The sequence below is a fragment of the Atractosteus spatula genome, chromosome 11, assembly GCF_055471065.1.
Source record: "Atractosteus spatula isolate fAtrSpa1 chromosome 11, fAtrSpa1.hap1, whole genome shotgun sequence".
In the NCBI taxonomy this organism is placed as follows: Eukaryota; Metazoa; Chordata; class Actinopteri; order Semionotiformes; family Lepisosteidae; genus Atractosteus; species Atractosteus spatula.
Window position 1 is genome coordinate 2959947 of NC_142716.1, and position 24017 is coordinate 2983963.

The 24017-nt window shown below is 43.3% G+C and overlaps 1 protein-coding gene across 3 annotated transcripts in view; it reads left to right on the top strand.

Moving 5' to 3' along the window:
• Nucleotides 1–24017, top strand: part of LOC148823307 (receptor-type tyrosine-protein phosphatase F) — a 172716-nt gene that overhangs the window by 84285 nt on the left and 64414 nt on the right. For all 3 annotated transcript variants that reach the window (XM_088927020.1, XM_088927021.1, XM_088927022.1), the window contains exons 6-10: nucleotides 2940–3050; nucleotides 18799–19068; nucleotides 21037–21618; nucleotides 22053–22186; nucleotides 23494–23641. In XM_088927020.1, the coding sequence (XP_088783146.1) occupies nucleotides 2940–3050; nucleotides 18799–19068; nucleotides 21037–21618; nucleotides 22053–22186; nucleotides 23494–23641 (1245 nt within the window). The remainder of the gene's footprint in view (nucleotides 1–2939; nucleotides 3051–18798; nucleotides 19069–21036; nucleotides 21619–22052; nucleotides 22187–23493; nucleotides 23642–24017) is intronic.

The window sequence follows — 24017 nt, forward strand, 5'->3', positions numbered from 1 at the left end:
TGCGGGCAGTGGATTAGTACCTGTTGTTTATCCCCTTTACATACTAATTTATGTTTCTTAAATGGGGGAAAAAAGTATACATTGACCGAAATGCTGTCATTCTTCAACACCTCGTGAATCACTCCTTGGGAAGCGAAACAAACATGTCCGCATTCCTGTGGAGCTTGCCCGTGGACTGGGTTCTGGTGCTGTGAGGTAGCTGGAAAAAAATGGAAGGTGTCAGGAACTAGATAAAATGAATGACTTGATTGTTTTCATCCCTTGGATCTTCAGTGTCAATGTCAAGGCTTCTCACAGTGAGCTGGTGTGCTAAATCCAAAAGCCAGATTAAAACTACAAAAGAACCTCTGCAGCAGGAACTCCAGGGAAGAGGTTCTTAACCTTGTTTTGTTTGTTAGAACTTGCTTTGGCTACAGTTTAAACTAAAGCTGGCTGATCACAGACGTCCGATCCCCTGTTAACAGGCAGAGTGTACTGTCTTACTAATGAGTTTCCCTGTACTTCAGAAAACGCACCGAATCGCTAGAAGAAAGGTAGGAGAGAGGCTGTACGCTGAGTGTGTGCGCACGTGCATGAGCGTATGGGTGTAATACCATACAGGACACAACTGTTATCTCAATTTTCCCCGAAGATGGAAGATACTTATCGGATCTCCTGGTTTTGCGCCTGTCAGGTTATGGATAACAGAGCACTTTGATCAGATAGCGATGATGGCTCACTGCACCAGATCCATCTTGGATGTTGTCATGCATCCATTTTATTTAATTTTTTTCTGTCCGCAATGAGCATTCTTGTAATGAAGTCATTCATTTCACAACACATTCTAGAATCCTTCTGAAATATATTTAAATATATATTTTTGTAATGTGCTTCACTGTGTATAAACTGCATGCCTGCTTATTGTTTTTCTGTAAAAATATATATGAAGTGTCATCTTTCATGCAGTGCTCTACAGCAAATGCATAACTGCATAACTGCTAGAGCGGGAAAGTAGTGTCCAAAGCTGTCCGTCAAAAGTTGTGTTATATGTCTCTTAAAAAAAAAAGAAGAATCAATTATCCGTATTGTCAAAGGTGAATGAAGAAATGTTAAGACGTTCAGTCAATTTTTTACACAGTACCAAAGGAATCAGAAGGTAAGTTGTCATAACTGATTATGTGGAGAATGTTTTGTCGGCTGTCCTTGAAAATCTTTCGTGTTGACCAGACCGTGGTGTGAGCCATTTAAACTATTTTGCAGATGAAACCGGTATATTAGTTCTCATGTATTTAAAGAAAAAAAAAACCTTTGTATCTTTGTTTGGCCAGCCCAACCACCTTAAAAAGAAAGCTACGATAATAACCCAACACTGCACAATTCTCCAAATTGATTGGCAATTTGCTGCCTGTCTATCTGGCAGGTTTGGCTTTGCTTCACTTACTTGCCGTTCGTGGAGCGAGTGTTATTTGTTTTTATGTATTCCTTCTCTTGATAAATAGCAGCCTGCTCGATATGGAGCTGCTCCCGCTTTGCTGAAGGGGTTGGAGAGTGGGGCTCAGAGATAGCTGGGAAGCCCATTCTCTGCAGTAGGGCTTGGCTGTCCTTCAGATAGGCTTTACAGAGCAAGAACAATAGCATGTCGCTACCAGAAATGGGGTTAGTAGAAGCAGCTAATTCCTATACAGTTTTCCTGTGCTAATCTAGCTAATTAGCCCCCTCCTAGTTAGAGTTAATTGTGTTGCATTTTGTTAATTTGTTTCCTACAATACCGGTAGGATCAATCTTGCCCTCTGATTTCAGGTCATTTAACTCTGCGAAACGTGAAGATTAATTTTCATTTATTAATTATTAACTTATTCCCAGTGTGCCCTTAGTAAACACGAGTTCTGTTTTTGTAAAGTGCTTTTCTATTTTTTTTTCCCCCTGTCTGAGAGACTTGTCTCACAAGTTTTGTTTGCCTTCATATCCCAATGGCCACCTGCTAATGGCTATTGGAAAGATATTTCAGCCATATGGCACAGCAGTCAACATGTAAAATAACTGGGAAATTACAGAGAATGCAGCAAACACTTCTTTAAACCCTTGGAGCCAATTCTTCACGTTGCACACCTCTGACAACTGTGAACAATGTATTGTGCCATACAACAGCAAAAGCAAATCTGCCCATTTATAAGGCACAATGCCGTCCTTCGTTTTAGTCTGAAAAGAAGAGACTGTTTTGACTGCCAAGAACTGAGTGAGGATTAATTGCATACAGAGCCTCCTCTGGTACATAGATATCATATCCTCAAAGGTCAGGCAGAAAACACTCTTCCAGTTGCTGTGAAATGTGTTGGATGTGAATTCATTTCCCTGTCTTGCACGTGTCCCTTATGTGGGATTTTTTAAATGTTCTGTTGATTTAAGGGCTGTTAGGCACAGACATGATTTAGTACTCCGACGCTTCTTTCTGCGGTTGTGCAATCTAATAAAATAATCCTGGTCTGTTAGTATATGCAGCCTGCTTCATCAGCTGTTCTGCAAGTTCTTACTGCTCGCTTTCTAACGCTATGCAGAGGTGTTGTTTCCAAGAGTAAACACTTTTTTTTTTGTTCCAGTGGAGTAGTGAACTGTTTGCTGCATCATTGATTGGGGGGCTTGGCACTTTGAAACCTCGCAAAACAAACACATTCTTTAGGGTTATTAACACATCCTACTGTACCCTTAGGGGGTACCCTCAAAGTGTTCCCTTTGTTGTTTAATTTTTTCGGCTTGTAGTGGACTTCCCTTGCAGAGCTGAGGAACAGCACCTGCCTACAGCCACAGTGCTGCTTCTCTGACCTCACGAGCTCGGGGGGAAGGGGCAGCTTCACCCCCTCCGCTCGCTCGCTCGCTCGCTCGCTCCGTGTGCTGCTCTGTGTCGGTACTCCCCTTGCGGGGCTGTAACGCTCTCTCCCCCTCCGCTTTTCCGCTGTGCGCAGGAGCCCTGCAGATCGAGAACAGCGAGGAGTCTGACCAAGGGAAGTACGAGTGCGTGGCCACCAACAGCGCGGGTACCCGCTACTCCGCCCCCGCCAACCTCTACGTGCGAGGTAAGAGCCGCGCCACCTCCGAGCGCCGCCCGGAGGCGGGTCGGGTTGTACTGGCGTCTCCCACAGACGCGTCACTTCCCCCCTTACGGGGTCCTCTTTCACCCGCAAGTGATTTTACGTAGAATCATCTATGTGCACGCGTGATCAGTGGCACCAAGGGTTTTACACACGTGGGTGAGGAGCACTAACCCCCTTTTTTTTCTTTCTCCTTTCAATGGGAGTTTTGCAAACTGGTCACTCGTCACACCGTGCTGTGTGGTGGTTCGTCATTTCAGCAGCAAGTGTCTATCAAAACTGAAAAAAAAAACAGCACATTTATCTAATGGTTTTTGTCATGCTTAGGTTGCCTTGCATTGTAATTCTTCAATTGTTGTGTACATCTCTGCACCGCACGGACAAGGAGCTGTAGCTTTTTGCTCTATACCAGCCTTTTTTTCTTTTGTTGTTGGAAGACACAGTTTTGAATCTTAACATATGAGAAATTAATATGGGGTTTCAAAGCTCTTGAGTTTTGCAGATGTACAGAATTTTCCTTTCATGCTCTCTGACTTGAATGGTACCCGATGCTTGGCAGTGGCCTTTCCCAGTCGCGATGTGGGAACAGACACTGTCTGGGGGGTGAAGTTAATAAGAGCAGTTGCAAGGGATGTCTTGCAGGAAGGAAAGGAGATACCAATCATGAAAGAAAAGGGAAATTGTCACAGCGAGTGCAAAATTTGATAATTCACTTACCAGTCACTAGAAAGGTGATTTTAGAACGTTCCCAGCTCTCTGTTCTCAAAGGCAACTGTAACACGCATGCTAGTCACCATTTTGAAAAGCACTTAAATGAAATACCATCTCCGTGCTGTTCTGTCTACAGCCTCGCTTTTCCCAGTGACCTCCATGTAAACACAGTAGGGGGTCAGGCATCAGAAGAAACAGAATAATTCCAGTCTTGAGTGGCAAGTAGAAGAAACCCAGTTGTCACTTCTTGCTGTGTCTTTCTATCTAGTGCACAATGGAGGCATAATTATTTATGTTAATAATTGAGAAGGGGGATAGAAACCTCAGCGGTTACCCTTTTCCAGTCACCCCAAAGACCAACAGAGTTTCTTGTTGGTTTAATTTTAACTGCACGGATTATAAAAATATTAAGTAACCTCTGCCTCTTTAAGAAGTCCCTTCATATACATACAGTATGCTACTGTCCACAGTGTATGCCACTGAGGGCTCTGTACTTGTATGCCTTTTGTTACGAGCTGTTATCCACCTTTTGTATCATAGATTTTGAAAAACAATTAGGATCGGGTATTTGTTATAAGCAGGCCTGTCTCTTTTCAAGTTTACTGTAGCAAGGAGCACAGCAATCAGTAAACGGAGCCAAGTCACACACCTTCTTTGCCAGAGAGGTAATTAGTGTGTAGTGTTCGATCAACATCACTGATTGATTTCCTGCAAGAGAGCGTTCTTCTAAGAAACTTTTCTTAACTTTATGACATTATCTGCAGCATTATCTCCCATGCTGTTGTATGTTCAATGAATGAAAAATAGAAGTTGAAATTCAAATAAATTCAAGCAGTTAAAGCTGCATTTATTGACAGAACTTATCTGCTTTTGTTCCTCTGTAAGCTGGCTTCAGAAGAGCCGTTGTTCATTTCAGCATTGTTCAGAAATTTGGAAAGTTTAATATTATGGCTCTTTAGATTTGTATCTATTTGTATGCAATTTGCAAGACAAGTTATTTCCTGAAGGAGACTCAACATGGCACCTCTATAGCTACACTTGCAGGTCAATGACCAGTATTTTCTCTTCTTATTTGCCCAGATTTTATCTAGAAAATGTAGACGCATCACAGAGAGATGTTTTGCTTGGAAGCGCAGTCACAGTAAATCCAAACATTGTGTTTCTAAAGTATAAACAATATTCATGAAAAAATCTGAAATTAAGTCACTGAATCTCTGAAATAAATTCCATTTGTTTTTTTCATAGTCCTGTATCTCTGAATGTAATGAATGAATGTTATTAAACGCATGTATAAACATGCTTCCCGTATAATCTGTATTGTTCCCCTTCGAAAACAGATTATTTTTTCTGGTTTGTGGAGTAACCAGAAGCATTTATTCAAATCAGGGCTTGATATTCATTTGAGCAACTCTTCATGTGATAAGAGCACAGTAGCAGATCTGATGATGCTCGCAGTTTTAGTTCAAGGTAAAAAAATAACTCTGAACTCTGGAGAGTGCCACCAGCTATAGGAGAGGTTTTTGTGTTGCTCCTGGTATTGGCTAAGTAAAAGTCAGCATACAGAGACAGCTCTGCAGTGGAGACGTGCCTGCTGCCAAGCTTCGACTGTCAGATCCCCAATAAATTGACACAGCACAGTGTCCGTTTCGCACAGCATCCCAACACGGACTGGACGAGAAGCAACCGGTCTCCGCTGTCCGTCAGATGGAGGTGCTTTTACAAAGTTAGTGTTTTTGCACCTCGGTTAATTTATTTTAAATAAAAAAAAACGAATAAAATGGTAACAAAAACAGCAGAACACAGCAACATCATTTGCCCTAAAACTGCAAACCCCTACAACAGAGTATACCCCCTGCAAGTTTCCTCTCCCAAAAATGTATATGGACAGCTATGATGGAGGCAACGTGTATAATTAGGCCTTGACAAAGTGCTGCACCACCCCAAAGTCCATGGAGATGGTATGAAGACAGGACAGGAGATCCCGTGAATCCAGGGGAAGGAATGTGTGTTTAAACTCGGCGAGAACAACCAGCCAAGTCCTTTTCTGCCAGTGCGAGAGGCCGGGATCTAAAGCAGGAACAACATTAACAGCATTGGATAATAGCGGTGTGCTTACTCGAATGATACTAGTTAAGTCTGGAGTTAATATGACAGCGTACTTTTAATTGTACTTGTTAGTACTAGAATTGTACTTACAACTGGCCAAATGATGTTTAAGCTGGGGGCAGTACGCGACTCTGAAAATGGTTTAGGACCCTGTGGCAGGCATGAAAATTGCTGGTAAAATTTTTGAGATTCAAACTTTAAGAACGATGGGTTGTTGATGAAGCAAGTGGATCACCGGATGACTTCACAAGGGGTCTTTTGAGTATGTGGTTTATGTTACCCATGTTGATGTCCCAAATTTAATGCCTTACCTGTCCCATATTTTATATTATAATGCTGCTAGGCTGCCCAGTTTTTAAACAGAAGTAATCCTTCCTTACAGTCATTTAAGGCGTTAGGTGCTAGGAGGCCTAGAATTCATGTCACAGCATCAGAAGTGGCAAAGCAATACGTTTAAAAGATAATAGTAAAAGCAAACGGGGAGAAATGCTAAATCGATTTAAACTCCTGGGCAGTTGTGACCCTTGACCGACTTTCGAAATGTCAGAACAAAGAAGCAAAGGGAGAATGTTGAAGAGAGCTCAACATGACTATACTGCAGAGTACATGACCTGATCTCTCCCAGAACAACACCCGCTCAACCTGCCAGAGAGCACCTGGATCTTGTATCAGTCCCGGGCGCAGTCATGGAAGATAATCGTCTCTACCTTGAGCGCGATAGTCAATGATTGAAGAGATTAACCAAGCACTAGGGCAGCTGCACAGTAAACACACAAAACCAAGAAGAGGTTGGTTCTTCAAAATGGAGCACTTAGAAAACAACCATACACAGAAATAATTGATGAACACAGTGCATTAATCACACTTAATTTATATCCATTTAGTACTTCATTAAATAAAAAACTTCCCCGAATTTCCAGCATCACATCCTTAGTTTCCCCTTGTCATTGTTTCTGTATGAGAATATCAGATTTGTTTTTGGATACTTTTATACTTTTAAGAACATAAATTGAACGTTGAAGGCAGGTGGTGTAGAATTGTCAGCTTCTGAGCGACTTGAAATTGTTGATAACTGAGCAATGAAATGAAGATGTTCTGCTTTTACCCTACAACAACATTAAGGGAGAAATAGCTATTAAAGCACCTAGGAAAATTTGTGGTTATGAATAATTTTGTGATAAGCTCATAGTTAATGATAATACCCATTATCTGAATCCTAGGTTCCAGGTGTAAAATGTAAGGATAAATGTCTCTGGCTTATTCATATGCATCTCACAGCGAGACTCAGTATTCCCCTTAAGAGGTTAGCATGGTGTTTTGATCGTTTTTTTAATTCAGAAAGAGAAAAAGATGTGTCCTGGGAAAAAAAAAGCCTTCCCTAGCATCCCTTTCAGTATAAAATGGGTTTTGTTCACTTTACAGTTTCTTTTAATGAGGAGTGCAGTGTAGAAATAGAAGAGAATTTGTCACATTTTTTTTCAGCAGTCTTGCCTGAGGTGTTGAAGTCTGTGACTTAAAGGCGTAATGAATGTGTGACCATCAGTTACAAGAGAATACCCCAGGAATTCGTCTCTGTGCCTGCTAGCCCTGAAGGGAGAAAAGATCGTCTTTTTTTCTCTCTCAGCAGAATTTTGTTCCTGAAAGAATGCAAAAAAACATTTGTCAAAGGTGGTGTGCGATGGGACGTTCACAGCTCCAGCGCCATAGCGATAGGACCGGTTTGCATGACAGATGGCAAACTTGGGGCCAACTGCTTGGTTTTGCCACTTGAAGTACTCTCTGCATGTTTGGATTGCAGTGTTTCGAGAGCACATCTTACTGCCTCCAAGGGCACTGGGGAGATTGTCTTGCTCCAGTTAAATCCTAAGTGATACCTGAGGTTCAGCACGACTTTCTTTTCTATTTCATAGGTATTGTTTTCAATCTTTAAAACCCAGGAGGCTGCATGTATGGGAAAGAACCCTGCTACTGATCTCTTGTACAAATGTTTTCACTCTCCTCTGAGTGTATTTCATGGTAGTGAAACATGAATGCAAAAATCTGGTTCGGCCTTTATCCCGTGCAAAACGTTAATTGAGAGTCAATTTTACTGGATCTTTGTGCATCTCATACAAAGATAATGGATAGCTGTTAGTAAACTCTTAAATCCAGACTGAGGAAAATTTATTATTGCTGAGGCAGTACTTGTTACTGTTCCAGCGTCCCACCGCCAGAGGGCACCCCAAACTGTAGTGCCTACTTCATCTGTGCAGCAGAGGCGCAGATCAAGCAGACGGTAGTAGCCAATCCCTGCCTGCCCAGTGTCCCTCCCCAGACCTATTTAAACCCTGCTCTTTGTGCAAGCTGTGTTTAGTATTGTTTTCAACTGGTTCTTGTTCTGGCCTTTGCTGAATTCTTCCTGGACTCGGATTCTTGCCTGGCTTTTGGATTTTGGATTGTGTCTCTGGGGCTTGATACTAAAATTCTTCTGACTTTGGACATTCGCTCACCTCTTGACCCTGACCTTGGAACCCACATAGGGTCCATTCCTGGACTTCTCAGTTTGATAATCAACCTAACAGTGCTTCTCAGTTTTTTTCCTATTCAGTCCTGGGGTTTCCCTGAAATGATCATTGTAGTACTGTTTGGGAGCTGTTTTAACAAGACAGCTTTCCCCCTCAGAGCAGTAACCCACCTCACTCAGTCCTGCCCATCTACTGTCAAAGCAACACTTAGTTATTCCCCAGATGGGGGAATATGGGTTTACTGTGATATTTCATCATCCCGCTAACATTGCAGAGACACGTCTTACAACTAGCAAAAGCAAATTTTTGTTTCCCAAATATTTGCAGTTCATTTTCGAAGCGCGTTTCGCTTTAAAGCCCAAGGACGAACGGAAGCCTGGAGCAGTCTTTTGCACTTTCTTCTGTTGAGCTGCAGCACTGATCGAACTGAAGCTCGGCAGGCTTGATTAACAAAGTTGGCACCATAAAGGTTGCTGTGCCCATGTTCACACTCACAACGGGTCCATAAACGGGTCTCGAGGAACGCAGCCTTCTCACCAAAACTGCTCTGGCTCAGAACCTGCTGGGCCAAACTCAATAGATATAATACAAGTATCCCCAAGATGAGTGTGTGACAGTGGGGTACATGCATCAACATTGATGACTGGTCGCCATTTCTTTTTCTTCATTGCTGAGGTGCAGCCAATAACCTTGGCTGTTTAAGACCTATTCAGCTTGGAAAGGATCATTCTTTTCCCCCTAGTTTGCATGCCGTCAGCTCACTTTGTTGAAGTCAGTGGGTAGGGACTTGCTTGGAAATGCTTCCAGTACAAAACTTGATCTTCACTCCACCAAGGACACATTACCTCTTTCTTTGCTTTGGTTTAATTTTTTCACCTGTGGTAGGACAATACGTCATTTCTTTATCTGGATGTTATTTTTTTATCATGTTTAGTAAATACTTTCCTGTTTTGCCCGTTATTTACTTATTGTCCTATTTTCCTGCAGTCGTGTTTCTGGGGTCTCAGGGGTAGACTATATGGGATTGTTGGTGAGATCCCTGATGTGGTTTGCTGTTGTAGTGTAGAGAAATTCTGTCAGTCGTGTATGCTTACAAGTATGCCGAATTAAAAGTTCAGCAGTGGCAGTTCTTTCCTTGCACGGCTCCGTCCTTGTCTTTTAAAACAAGAGAGGTTTCAGGCCTGAGCATCAGGGATTCAGGTAAATCAGGCTTTGTGCTTTATGTAACTTTTGTGAAAGTTGACTAATCCACCACCGTTCATTTTCCAGCTGTAAGTGAACCTGCCTGCAGTATGTCATTTGCTTCCAACTTTCTTTCACGTGTCTTCAGAGACAGTTTCTTTTTATTCGTTTTTCTCGTCAGAGCTAGCACTTTGTTTAAAAATATTTCCCTGACAATTCTGAGTTATTCTGGAGAATAAAAATTAAAGTGCTTTTATTCCTTCACCGAGACCTAGTGAACAGTTGCCTTTGAGAGCTCCACCGATATTTCCCGCGGCCGCCCTTGAGAACGCACTCCAGCGCAGAGAGGCCTTTGTCTAGAGATCATGGCCAGCTCAGGCGTCGGAGTGCCTTGCATTTTGTCTCAGTTTGAGTGGCTGTAAATCAGTGTACTGTCATTGCAATGCTGAGAAAAGCTAAGAAAGGTGCTTATTGTACTGAGTTATCGGTTTTGGTTGTGCAATATATGAGAATAAAGGGGGTTTAAACCAGTCCATGTGCAGCTTACTAGACCCAATAGAAACAATAGAACTCTGTTCTGTGCAGTGGACCCTGATTAATATCTTTACCTCCTGCAGCCTTGGAAGAAGACTGGATCATCTGTCCTGTTTCCTTAACACCTTGTTGTCTAGGAACATGCGGTCTTTCGCGTGAGCTAGTTTAACCTCTCCCTTTCTCCAGGTGCGTGTCACACAAGAGATTTGTGGGTTTTGCGTGGTGTAGACCCAGAAGGCTCTCCCACCTCTTCGATCTTCGTGTGTGGCCAATGTTCTTGGGGGGGGGGGGGGGGGTTCTGTGACGCTTCACTGGTCTCATTTCTTGTTATTCTCTTTCTTTTTGCCCACTCTCAGCACTTCTTTCTCTTCTTAAAATCGTTTCATTATACTCAGTGTTCATTCTGTGCGACGCTCTTTGACAGAGGAGCTCCTTCGCCATGGAAAGTGCAGGCTCCTATACGCAGAACTGTATATGTGAGCGCACGCGTCTGTGCTTATCCTGTGAAGAAGGGACGTTCTCCGTTGTCTGCACATGTTTGTGGTTTCCTGTCAAGTCTGGATGTGTGACAGTGATTATGATGTGTTAAAGTGCATTGCCTGCTTGTGTATCCACCTGTCCTTTTAACTTGTCTGTGTTAACTATTTTACGTGAGTGTAAATACCAGTCACTGAGTGTGTACATGTGTTCTGGGTGTACACATTATGCAGTATGAGTATATCTGATTATTGAAAAAACAATCCATCTTATTCGCAGTTTTCTAACCTTGGAGTTTGCATTTGAATTTCACACACAATTTTAAAGATTTGTACCTTATCTGGCAGCCTGACTGCTGCTGCTGTGTCTTCAGAATATTTTTGCTTTCATGTGTTTGTGTGTGTTTTTTTACCTTAAAGGCACAAACCTATGTCTTTGTGAGAAAATGCATTTAGCTGGGTGCCTTTCTCTCTTTGAAGAGAGAGTGCAGCTGAAATGTATGCCTAGTGTGGGTGGAAACTCAGTTTCTTGCCTTGAATGAACGCATGACTAATCAAGTCCACTGTTTTCTGTATTCAAATCCAGACTGTTCTGCAGCTTTGCTTCAAAGAAGCCAGTGGACAGGATGTAATTGGACAATATGAGTGTCTGGGTTGCCTGTGGTTGGTGTTATGTTCATTGTGAAGTCTGCGTGTCATTGCACTGTCTCCCAGATTCCATCTTTATTCAGTGTTGGCTGCTGGGTGTGTGAGTCGTTTGTCTGAGTGAGCCTATGGGCTTGTGATGGATGTTCTGTCCTCTGTGCGTGACGTGTTCTCCTGTGTTCTTGTCTCCATCACGTTCTTCGCTCTCTCTTGAGTGTGGATAAGCCGAAAATTGGCCTGTTTTTACTCTCTCTGTGTTTCTCCTTGTCTTTTTCTTTTTTTGTTTTGTTTTTTTTTATTTCCCTCTTTTCATCACCATCGCACCCCGCCATCAAAAAACCAAACCAAACTCTCACCTCTCAGATCAGCGCGAAGGTTGGTCCTTTTCACTTGTTACCGCCGTTACGCCAGGCCCTGTGCGGACTGCAGCAGGCAGAGGGGAGCCGGTGCCTTTCGGGGCGCTGAGGGCCTGTGGCCGGCTCTCTCTCGGAGCACCGCCTCCGCCCCAACCTCCCACAGTGCACCTCTTCCTGTGCTATGCTGTACCCTCTCCGTCTGTGATGCCTCCCAGAATGCTTGCATGGGTCTCCCGCTGTCCACGTAGACTCCCTTTATTCCACATTTTCTTTCCCCCTGATGTTTCTTCTTCCCTTCAAAATGCAGATCTTGTTCCTTCTGTTTAGACCAGCCGCACTGGCTCTGCATTACTTGCAACAGTTTTTTTTTTGTTTTTGTTTTTTTTACTTCAAAAGTATTTCGGATTTGCCATATTAACAGTTTTAGATTTCTATTACTCCTCTGGCTTTGTGCTTTTAAGTCACAGCTAATGCAGAGCTCAAGTGGCCTGCACTGCCTTCCTCGCTTCTCCGTTTCTCAGTTTGAAACGAATTCTACGTACTTAAGACAGCCTCGTTCAGTACCGGAAGACTAAAGAGTCCTGACCGTGGAGATTACATGAAAGGATTGTTTTTCTTCGTCTTTATAGAGGGTAGGGTTGTGAACGATCACAGAGGTGTTTTCATTATTTTGTAGTGTATTGTGTCTGGCAACCCTGCAAAAAAAAATGATGTGGTATGGAGTGGTTGATAGTTAGGGTTTGTCTTATTCCATTTCTTTCAGATTCTGGAAGTCACTCTTTTTTTCTTTTTTTTTTTAAGGCAAAAGTAAGAAAATGTCTTTGTTTTAACAGTATGCAATCTTGGTGCGGCACCCTTCTAGTTCAAAGGTTCACTATTTTGGAAATGAGCATTTGATTTAATCTCCTTATTTTTAAAACCAAACCAGTCTCTGGGAGCATTAAATAAACATACAAGATCTTTTTTTAGGGGGTAAAATGGTTTTTATTTTTTGAAGGATCCACTCAACCCATTAGTGATAGTTTTGTTCTTTTCAGCCTACATTTAGTAGTCTTGTTAAGCTTAAAAGGGACTGAGCTCTAAAAATGCTTCACAGCAGGGGAGAATAGCAAAATGTTTTTTTTTCCTTCTCTTTATTTAAAGCTGCATCAACCATAATTTCAGCCAAACCAGAAATTAGCTTTGAAATAGTCAAACTGGGGGTTTGTTCTCCTAACAATTTGTTTGCTGCTAATAATTACATCCTAGGCTCTTCCCCTTGACTTGAAAAAGCTCACCACTCTCTCATGCACATAATCATTACTTGTTTGTATTGCAGGTCATTTATTAAAGATTTATTTTATCTTAGAAATGTAGATCTATCCTACTGCTTTTATTCCTAATGTTGTGTTATTTTCATCAGAGAAATTACTGTGAGTAAATGTAAATTATAAAGCTTCCTCATCCTAAGATCACTGGTGTTACTATTAGCATGTCACTGAAAGAATACTGATATGTCTTCAACCTCTCTGGAGTAATAATATAGTCCCCCATCCATTTCTGCTACTCCCTTGTGTCTCCAGCTGTCCCTCTGCTTTTCAGTTCCAAGATTCAGCTCCATAATGAAAACGCCAATTCAGTATTGAAGGTCTTGGCTGGAAAATGTTGGCCGAGTGAGAGCAGTGGAATAATTGCAGAACATCAGTACTTAGATGTTTTGTTTCTTTGGCATTGAAGGTACAATGCTGGAATTAGCATGGGCCAGTATTAAAGTGAGGGGTGGGATGAGTGCAGTGACACCCTGGCCTGTCCCATTTCTCGTGCTTAAGCTGCCTTTGCTCCTTTGCTGCACAGTGGGCAGTCCCATTGTGGTTTTTAATGTTGTGAGATATTTATTAGCTGCTGTTATCTTTCGATAAGTACAGCCCCCGATTCTCAATTCACGACCTGCTTCCATTGCATGTGGGGGTAGGGGAGGGGGAGGTCTGTGTGTCAGGATGGTGCTGAAAGATGAAATATGGGCCTGAAAAATGCCCCTGCCAAGAGAGTGGGCGTAGTGCAGTTCAGGCAAGTGTGCATTTGAGATTTGACCAAGCTCTGCAGTGAAAAGGGTTTCTAGCTAGAGAAGCTCACAGAATGATGGTCATATAGAGCTCAGGGGACATTAAGGTAAACCTGTTTCCTCATCCTGTGGACTAGTTTTAATGCATGATGAACTATTCAGATATACATGTATTTCACATATACATTTTTATGTCTGATCCCTCATCTTGTTTCTTAACCAGCGGTTCAATGTGAGGCTTAATGTGAGATGTGTTCCCATTTATTTCCATGAGCTGCTTAAAATCACTTTTCATGCATCCCAGCCACTTCTTCCCACAAGAGCACAAGAGCAGCTTGTGGTGAGATGTCCAGACGAGGACGGAGAGAAGCGCAGACTCGAAGGGACTTTGTTTACTGGGCAATAGTGCCCCCTTTCTCACCATGGTCTCAATGTAGTGTGCTCTGTAATTTCCAGAACCTTGCGTGAAAAGGTGGTATTCAAAGTGAGGATAGTGCCTCGGACACAGGTGGCTTTTTGAACCACGTGTGCTGGCAGAGAATCCCCAACGTAGCGGTTCTGGCGCGTGGCTGCAGTAGGGGATTTCCTCAGTCTTCTGCATGCCAAACCGCAAAGCCAAGAATAGTCAGATCTGTGAATTTCCCTTTTATGCCTTTATGTTCCCTATAAAAGATATTTCAAGGAATATGCAGGTAGCTTAGCAGTGTTTGTTGTTGTCCCTTGGTAACGGTTTTGAGCTCTTCAGGCACAGGGTGGAATACTGGATCTTCTTGTGCTACTGTACGTGACTTGTATGTTCCTTGTCACATAAGAGCTAGGAAATGGCTAAAGCTTGAATTTTCTCATTTAATTGAATGGACTGAGCTCAGTCAGGTCTGTGTCATATGTGTGGTGATCAGCCAGGTGTGTGACTGATATTTCTAGCAGGGAGGTGCAGGATCGTGGTTTGGTGCTGTGCATAGTGAGGACCATGTTTCCATTGCCTAGTTCAGCGCGTTTGATGCCAGAGTTTGCTTTGTATCCTGGACAACTGCATGCGTGCTTGAATGTGTGCGTGTGTCAGATTGCATTCCTGTCCTGCACTCGGCTACACCCTGGACCATTTTCCTAGCATGCATCCCTTCTTTTTGTCTGACCCCTCCCAGCTTGCGGCATGCTTAGTGAATGAAACCATGTGCACGACGTTTGCTTTATAAACTAGACAGCTTCATTCGCACGTGCAGATTTCTGTGTTCCACAGTTGTTTCCTGTGAGGTTTTGCATATAAATTAAATTAAATTCACCTCTTCGTGGTGGATTAGGTATTGTACATGATTTTTGCTGATTGCAGTCCAGCAAACCTGTGCACATTAAACTACAAAGCCATCATGTTGTGACCATTTCCATGTCCATTCTCTTTATCTGCAGCTTTACTGTTTTATTTTAAAACTAGCCCAACAGTGTTAATCCTGCAGGCTTTCTTGGTGATACAAATTTCATTTCACCATCACCAAAGCCCCACTTTAACGCCCCTTACAGCCGTCAGCTTGAGAGTAGTTAAGAAAAAGAAGATTCCCAGAATTTAATTGGCTTGGCTCAAAATCCACTTAATCACACGTGTACTGTTGCAGATGTACCGCATAAATACACAGTGGTCATGTGCCACTGTTTGGAGAAATTGGAGGAATAACGTAACCTCCCAGTGAAGCTGAAACCAAAAAAAAATAATTAATAATTCCCTTAAGAACTAACAGATTCAAGATGGCTGTTTCTTCTGCTGCCAAACAGCATATGTCCAGAAATGCAAAAATGAACTTCCCTTCTAAAAAACAGAAACCTGTCAGATCTGAGAAATTCTCAAATGCATATAAGGAGCATTTTACAGCCTGGAATTCCAATATTTAAGTAATGAAGGTGTGCTCCTTTTTGTTTTTCTGCTGCCAGTTGTTAAAGACAAATGCCTCATGTTGTCTTCGTGTTTCTTGCGTAATGTTTTATTCACAGCAAGTCCTACAGCCCTTTGCGGACAGGAGGTATCAACCACATTTTTCTTTAACGGTGGGGACATACATATCCAGTATCATTCAGGTCACATAAATCAATGTGATCTCTGCCATTGTAAGAGGTGACTTAATCCTGTCCTTTTTCGAAACTCATAGTTCCAAGCTGTTCCTTCTGAGCTGTAATCACTTTAACTGCTGGCTAGCCAGAACACACAACAAAAAAAAAAATGAATAAGAGTACAGCATGTTGCTAATTCTTCACCACTTCCTGGGTTGTGGTAAAGTAATTTTAGTCTTCTGTTGTTAAATGCAGCGCAATACTAATAATTTTGATAGCTCTTTTGCTGAAACACATACCGTAATCTGCATAGCTTTCAACAAAATTTCAAATTATTCAGAGTTTTGTAGAGTATGTGGATCCTTTTACATGGATCTTGTTTTATCCACAGAAAGCAATCAGATTTTGTCCCCCATGATTTCCTCATGAGTTCCCTGGTAGGTGGCATTAGATAGTTTTACCCTACCACTTGTGAGCAACAGGCCACGATCAAGAAAGGTGGTATATAGCTGGGAACACAGTTGTGTATTGAGCACTTCATTTAAAATCCTTGAATACAAGCTCTGCAGACTGCGTTTGTGTCGCAAGACAAAATAAGAGACTAATGAAAAGGCTTTGGCTCTGGCTGTTTTTAACCAAATGACTAGTTCTCAGTTCCCATAGTGATGTTTGCAACCGAACAGACCTAATTCACACCTCCTGGGATTGCCAGTAAAGCATTCAGGCTTTTCAAAGGAATAACCACTGTACACCTTCTGTTGGAAACAATGCTCACTGTCACTGTCATACGGACATTATCTCCAGTATAGTGCCATGAACTAATTAATGTATTAATGTATTAATTCAGCTAAGATCTCTTTCTAAGTACTCAAATGAGAAACCCTGCAAATAGTAAATAAAAACATTTTTTTTAAATGTTAAATTTTGCTATGGAACTATTATATGAATTATAAAGTGTATTCTTGCATATACAATATGTAATTTTGTGACAGAGTATGGAGGAAAGTTATAGAAGATGTAAGTTATGGGCTAAAAACATGGCATAGACTTGAACTCCTGTAACTTGACCCATTTTGTGTTTAAAGTAAAAGGAGCTTATCAGAAGGGATGGGAACTACACTTCCCAAATGGCCCATTGGATAATCAAGGCCAATTGTAGATTTCCCTAGTTCATTGAGCAGAGGCCCTGTCATTGAAAGCCTGTGCTCAGCATATAAAGACTTTTCTCCCTAACAATGGAACTTGCTTCTGCGTGGTTTATTTATTGAATATAAGGCTTCCCAAATTCCCTTTCTCAAATGTGCTTCTGCTGGCTGAAACCCTGAAAAAGAGCACCTGTTCTCCCACCATTTCCTGACTCCATGTCATCGTTTTGCCCCCCTCACATATCTCCTTCTTGCACCAGCGTCTCTCCACGCAGCTTGGTGTTCAGATGCATAGTTTGGGGATTAGCGTGCTCACATGATTTCAGTGCCTTTTTAACTACATTCAGCTCTTTTGCTGCTGTACATCATTTTCACTGTAAAAAATTACAAGGTTATATTACTCTCATGTGTTGAATTATAGTTAACTTTATTGTATTTGTCATTTATACAGAGAGGAATCTGCAAATGACATTAGCCATATGCGAATGAAACACAGACTGTGGGAACCTAACCCCCTGTTTCCCATATACTCAAGTATTTACTGACCGTGGGGGTTTTAAGAATGCAACCCCTGCAGCTGGAAACTGAAAGGAAACTGAAAACCTGGGGGTTTTGACGGTCTGAAAAATATAAAGTAAAGAAGCCTATTGGATGAGAATATTAAATTGACTTGAAGTGAATCAGAAACAGTTTTTTTTTCCTTCCCTGGGGTTAGTTTGGTAGTGGGTAGGGTGGGATAGCCACGCTCAGGTTAGTTAGGAATGCTTTCAAAGTGTAGTTGGTCCTCCAAAACAAGGAGTCACAGGAGCTTTCGCTGGATTAACATTGTTGGAAGTTTTTGTAAATGATGTAACATTAGAGCCTTTGTTTTGTACTAACAGTAGAGCACAAACTCTTCCATACATTACAGCACAAGCCAGTAAGGCACAGCTGCGGTGACCAGCACCCAAAGGTGTCACAATATATGAATATTAACTTAAGTTCTTATTATAATTCTAGTTAGAATGGAAGCCTTCAGTCACTTTGTCACTGAAAAGTATATATCTGTCTCCTTCAAGACATGATCTTAAGAAGCAGAAATGACCACATATTCCAGTGCATTTCTTCACGAGCTGCTCTTCATCATGCTTTTCCCCGGCTTGCGTCATTAGTTGCACTTGCCGTTCTTCAGCCACAGCAACAGGCAGTGCGTGTCTCCATGGGAACTCCTTTTAATACGGATTGATTTGCATAACGGCGCTCGGGGTTTATTGTGCTGCGAGACCTGTGCGAAGGGGAAGAAGCCGCAAGGAGAGCGTCACTCATCTGGACGGGAGCCCAGACGCGGCCCCGCGTATCAGATGTGACTATCCATGGCCTCCGATTGACAGGACAGCTTCGGGGGGAGGGGGGGTTCAGCTGTTAACTAACCGTTCCTCCTCCCGAAGCTCTGGGTTGGGCACCACCACAGCTCAGTGCTGCCAGCGCTGTTTCTTGCTGAGGCCCCGCAGCTCGAAAAAAGGCCTTTGAAGACCACACTCGCCATTTTCAATTTCATCTCACAGGCCCCGTCTTTAGTTAACGTAATTGAACTTTTACGGAATACGACTTTTTCCAAGTACCGATAACCACCGAAGGCCAAGAGGCGTAAATATGACGTTATGTGCTCTAATCCCCGGGTCCCCCCAGAAAACTGCAGCTTCCAGTTCTCTTTTTGAGCGCTGTCCATCCTCGCGCACTGTCATTCATACATACACGTTTACTTTACGAGCGGTCTCTAGACAGCAAAGTTAGAGAATTTTAACAAGTGTAAAGCTGCCTTTTAAGTTTTTTTTTGGGGGGGGGGGGAAGAAGTACATGTGTAATACAGGTCTTCTTCCCAGCAGCATTCTCTGCAGCACCAGTTTAGCGTTCCGGTACCCACTGCTTCCGAACAGCCAGAGCCGGCCTTGCTCATGCGGCGTCTCGAGCGCTTTCTCCGCATTCCTACCTGCTGTTCTGTTCTCCCCGGCAGTCCGCCGCGTCCCTCCCCGTTTCTCCATCCCCCCTACCAACCACGAGGTGATGCCGGGTGGCAGCGTGAACCTGACCTGCGTGGCGGTGGGCGCCCCCATGCCCTATGTGAAGTGGATGGCCGGCGTGGTGGAGCTGACCAAGGAGGACGAGATGCCGGTGGGCCGCAACGTGCTGGAGCTGACCAACATCCGCGAGTCTGCCAACTACACCTGCGTGGCCATCTCCTCCCTGGGCATGATCGAGGCCACGGCGCAGATCTCGGTCAAAGGTAAGGCCTGCAAGACCTGGGCCGGGCTGGTGGTGTGAAAGAGAGGCACAGTAGGGGAGGCTACAAATCAGCTGTCTTAGGTGTCTAGAATTTGCATATTGCGGTAATCTTACCTCTCTGACAGACTGAAAACCCTTTCATGTAACTGTTATGGGTCTCTGGTTATGAGAGGTTATGAGACTGGTGCTTGCCAAAACATTGATCAGAATCCACTCTTTTTTCCTGCACCTAAAGACCTATTTCTATTTCTATTTCACCAGAACGGGTGGGTTCGTTTCACTCTCAATTATGAATCATGCCAGTTGTGGTGTAAGTACTGCGTACTGCGTACTGCGTACTCTAGTGAGCCTTACCTGCTGGGCTGTAGTTAATGGTGACCAGTTAGAACTTACCAAGCTTTTTGAAGAGCTCGTCACCTGAAGCTGAAGATCTTGATCAGCAGCTGCGCAGGTTATGGCTTATGCAGTGTTGTTCTTTAAAGACCAAGTTTATTTACTACAATTTTAGTGTGGAACTTGCCTGATTTTTTTTTTGTCCCTATACTGAAATAGTGTTGATGTAGGTGCTGGAGTTTAAACACAGTTATCAAAATAATTCTTATCGGCCTTCTACTACAAATTTCTTTCAATCCATAGCTATCACTTTTGCCTGGAATGTAGATAATCTATTTCTGTTTTTTAAAGGATCTGTAAATGCTTGCAAAACCCCACTGACACCATTCCTGCCTGTGCAACCCTGAAAAAAGAACAAGGGGCTGTTGTTTCAAATGCAGTTACTCCTGTATTGTGGAGTTTTCTGTTAAGTATTAGCTTCAAAGAATTATGATGGTAAATAGTGCTACCAGAGACGTAGACTGGAGCGTGCACTGTTTAAATATGAATTTTTAAAATACCGAAGTCAGATGGCCCCTCATGAGCTGTTATTAATCTGAAACTTTCCTTCTTATTTTGTGTGGCATTCTCTTTTAGTTTAGTTTTTGCATATGTATTTCCATGGCTTTTGAAGCTATCTGTTTATTGAAGTTGCAAAAAAGCATTTTGAATGCTTTTCAAGCTACGCTGTACAGAGGCAGCATCTCCACGGCTGAATCCATACAATGGAAATTGTTACAGACTGCACTGTATCTCTTGAAGTGATCGATTTGGACTCAGCTGGAGCAATAAATATAAAAAGCACAGGAGCAATACACAGTAATTTGTTTTTGGAGTTTTTTCTTTTGCAGTGCAGGAATTTTCCATTTTACTGTGCACGGTTGTAAATGAAAGAAACATTGCAGCACCTTACAGAGCCCATGTATGATTCAACGGTACATGAATATAGATTTAGTGTAGTGTAACCAATGTGTAGTTACAGCATTGTAAAGCGTGTTTTGTGCATCTGATATTTCCCCTTTTAAAATATTGATCACGGCACCGCAATGCTGTGTGGCTGTCACAGTCGTGTTTATACATTTAATTTAGAATGAAACGCAGTTGCTTTTCCAAAGTGTCCAAAGTGTGGCTTTGCAAGTTTATCACCCAAGATTTCTGCTTCCTATTTGTTTCTTCTGAGCTCAGATTTATTCCAGATGTGGTAGGAACGAAGGCTCGGCATTGTTTTTCTGGGTCACGTCTTGCTGGGTGAGAGGTGGAGGATGCTGATCAATAATTACAAAGCATTCCTGTTTTCTCCCTGTCTCTCACTGTCTCCCAGAATTATTGCTTGATAGTGTTTTCTGGAGTATTGGAAAGCACCAAATTTCATCTGGCAAGAGGTAAAAATATTTTAAGTGGAAGCTTTGTAGAAATGTATTTTTTATACAAGTGGAAGCAAGATGAAATAAAAAAAAGCCTGTAGCGCTTTTTTATTTCACCTTGAATATAGGAACAATAACCAGTGCGTCTCCAAAGAAACCAAAAGAAAAACTGTCAACAAGACTTAAGAAGTCTTAATGTTTTCTTTCCGTGTGTCTTCTGTGCTGTTTCACAGCCTTGCCAAAGCCCCCGACATCCCTGATAGTGACCGAGACCACCGCTACCAGCGTCACTCTGACGTGGGACTCCGGGAACTCCGAGCCCGTCACCTACTACGTGATCCAGTACAAGGCCAAGTCCTCCGAGTCTGGCTTTCAGGAAGTGGACGGGGTGGCAACCACTCGGTACAGCATCGGGGGCCTGAGCCCTTACTCCGAGTACGAGTTCCGGGTGATGGCGGTCAACAACATCGGGCGGGGCCCCCCGAGTGACATTGTGGACGCCCGCACCGGGGAGCAGGCACCCTCCTCGCCCCCCTTGCACGTCCAGGCCCGCATGCTGAGTGCCAGCACCATGGTGGTGCAGTGGGAGCCCCCCGAGGAGCCGAATGGGCAGATCCGCGGCTACAGGGTCTACTACACCACCAGCCTGCAGTCGCCTCTGAACACCTGGCAGAAGCACAACACCGATCACAGCCGCCTCACCACCATCCCCAACCTCACCCCCGACACCACCTACAGCATCCGGGTGCTGGGCTTCACGTCCGTGGGAGACGGCCCCCCCTCCGACGTGCTCCAGGTCAAGACTCAGCAAGGCGGTGAGTCTGCACTCCAGCAGCCCGCTTCCTTGAAGATGCTTCCTTCAGCCGGTTGCTTTTGATTTACTTGGGGAGCGTTGGGGAAGCCCCTGGGAGAACTGCTACGCTGTGGCTCGCCCGGTCTGATCTGCAGATCTCCCCACCTAGCTGGGGGGCATCTGGCTGAACAGAACACGCTGGGAAATGGGGGAGAGGAGGGGAATGTCTGAGAAACACTGAAAAAATGCATCAGTTTATGAACGTAAACTGGGTTTTTGTACCAGTATTCATTACCACCCCCTGTTACAGCAGATTTTAACTTCTCAGTGCTTCCACAAGGCAGAGTTTACCAATGGGTTATGCTTAGATATATTTTGAAGCGCAAAGAGAAGGCGTCTACCACTTACTCAAAACCTTACTTTCTCCTTGACGATCTCTCTTCCTCTTGCTTGTAGTCCCAGCCCAGCCCTCCAGCTTCGAAGCCGAAGCGGAACTGGACACGCGAATCTTGCTGACGTGGTTGTGGCCAGTGCAGGAGTCCATCACCAAGTATGAGCTGAAGTACTGGGAAGCAAGCTCTCCCAATAAGGTACAGAACCAGCCCGCCAGCCCCAGGAAGCACTGGCGTACACTGAGAGGACATGTGCACTATCTAGGACTGGGGCTATCGCACTGAGGCTAATCAAGATCCCTGATCGCGCAGGCAGTCTCAGGAGGTAGACAGCAGGCTGGTGTCCTTGTGAGGGAAGCTTACGTTCTACATCCCAACTGTGTTTTTTTATATCATAATCTTTGGTTTAGGCTGTAGCAACTGGATGCATAAAACAGGTTAGAAGGTCCCCAATCTCCTGCTGAACCTGGACGCGTTAGACAGGTTTCTTATAGCTGGAGATAAAACAATAAGCAGTAGCGCCTTTTTAGGAGATTACAGAACACAATGGCACTTAGCCAAACAGTTAAATGGTGTTTTTGGTTTGTGTTTGAGTGTAAGTAAATGTCCTTTGCATTGATCACCTAGGTCTAGTTTAACCTTTGCTGACATTATCTGTAATTGTGTGACCCATAACAGGGACTTTTCTCTAATTACTAATCAATATGTCATTATAAACATTGATGGTTCTATGTGGCTGAAGACAAATGAGGGGCTTAGAAGAATTGTTGAATGTGTATACACCTGCAAACAGTTACATGAGCAGACAGAGATTAAATACATCAGGTAGCATTTTTGGTTTTGTTTTATATGCGTGAGTTAGTCTCATTATCCCCAAATGAGAGCCAAGGAGAGAATGTAGGCTCTCAAAGAGAGTCTTAGCGGTTGGAGCAGTTAAGTCTGAATTAACATTTTTGCGTAATACAAGAAGTAATCTCGCATTCCTGCATGCTCTCCTGACATTGACTCAATCAATGCAAAACAAACAAAAAAAAAAGTTTACTTACAGCATTCCCATAGTTCAGAATGTGGCCTTTCTCTCGTTGGGGAAGTCATATATGGGTTTTAGTGCTGTTTCATGGGAGTGGAAAGATACTTTTCTAAAAACCAGGAGCCTTACTGGTGGGTAGAGTTAGAGTTAGGTTTACTGGTAAAGCTAGCTTCCTTCAAGAAATGGCAGGACAAAGTCCTTTGATTAATTGCCTGCTAATTACCAAACGAGCTGGAGCTGGGCTAAATAATGTTTCTTATCTTCTCAATAACGATGTACCAGCATCCTCAATTAGAAATGCCCCTGGACCCCTTCAGGTCAAGAGTAAACGTATTGCACAGGAGATTCTGATGAAGCGCTTTAATTAGACAGTCTGGGCCATAATGAGATATTGCACACCTGAGATCTTCGTGTCAGATTGCGAGAGTGATAGTAGTACTGTTGCCTTAATCCCCGCCTCGTGTCTGTATTCCAGGAGATCCACGTTACCTTCAATCCTACTGGGTCCTACGCAGTTGAGGGCCTGAAGCCAGACACGCTGTACAGGTTCTCTCTTGCTGCCCGCTCAGAGATGGGTCTGGGTGTGTACACGCAGCCCATTGAGGCCCGCACTGCACAATCCAGTAAGTCACCTTCCCTCCCAACCCGCCTGAGGGTGGACACACAGCAGGACGTCTCTCGATTTCGACAGGACATTAAACTCCTCTTTCTCCTTTACAGGCTGCAAAGCGTTCGTTAGATTTTTATTTTTTTAATTTCTGTGCTTTTCAAACAAGGGCCTACTCTGTTCATTGACAGGGACGAAAGGTATGTCTGGCATATATTGATCAATCTTATCTGCATTTTTTTTGCTGAGAAAAGACATCGATATGCAGCAGGTGATATGGAATGGAAGCGTTGGGACTATTACATCCAGAGCTTTTTTCATGTACCTGTTGGGATCTAAAGGCTTTCTGTAAATATCCATCGATTTGTGCCCAAAGCCCATGCCTCTAATCC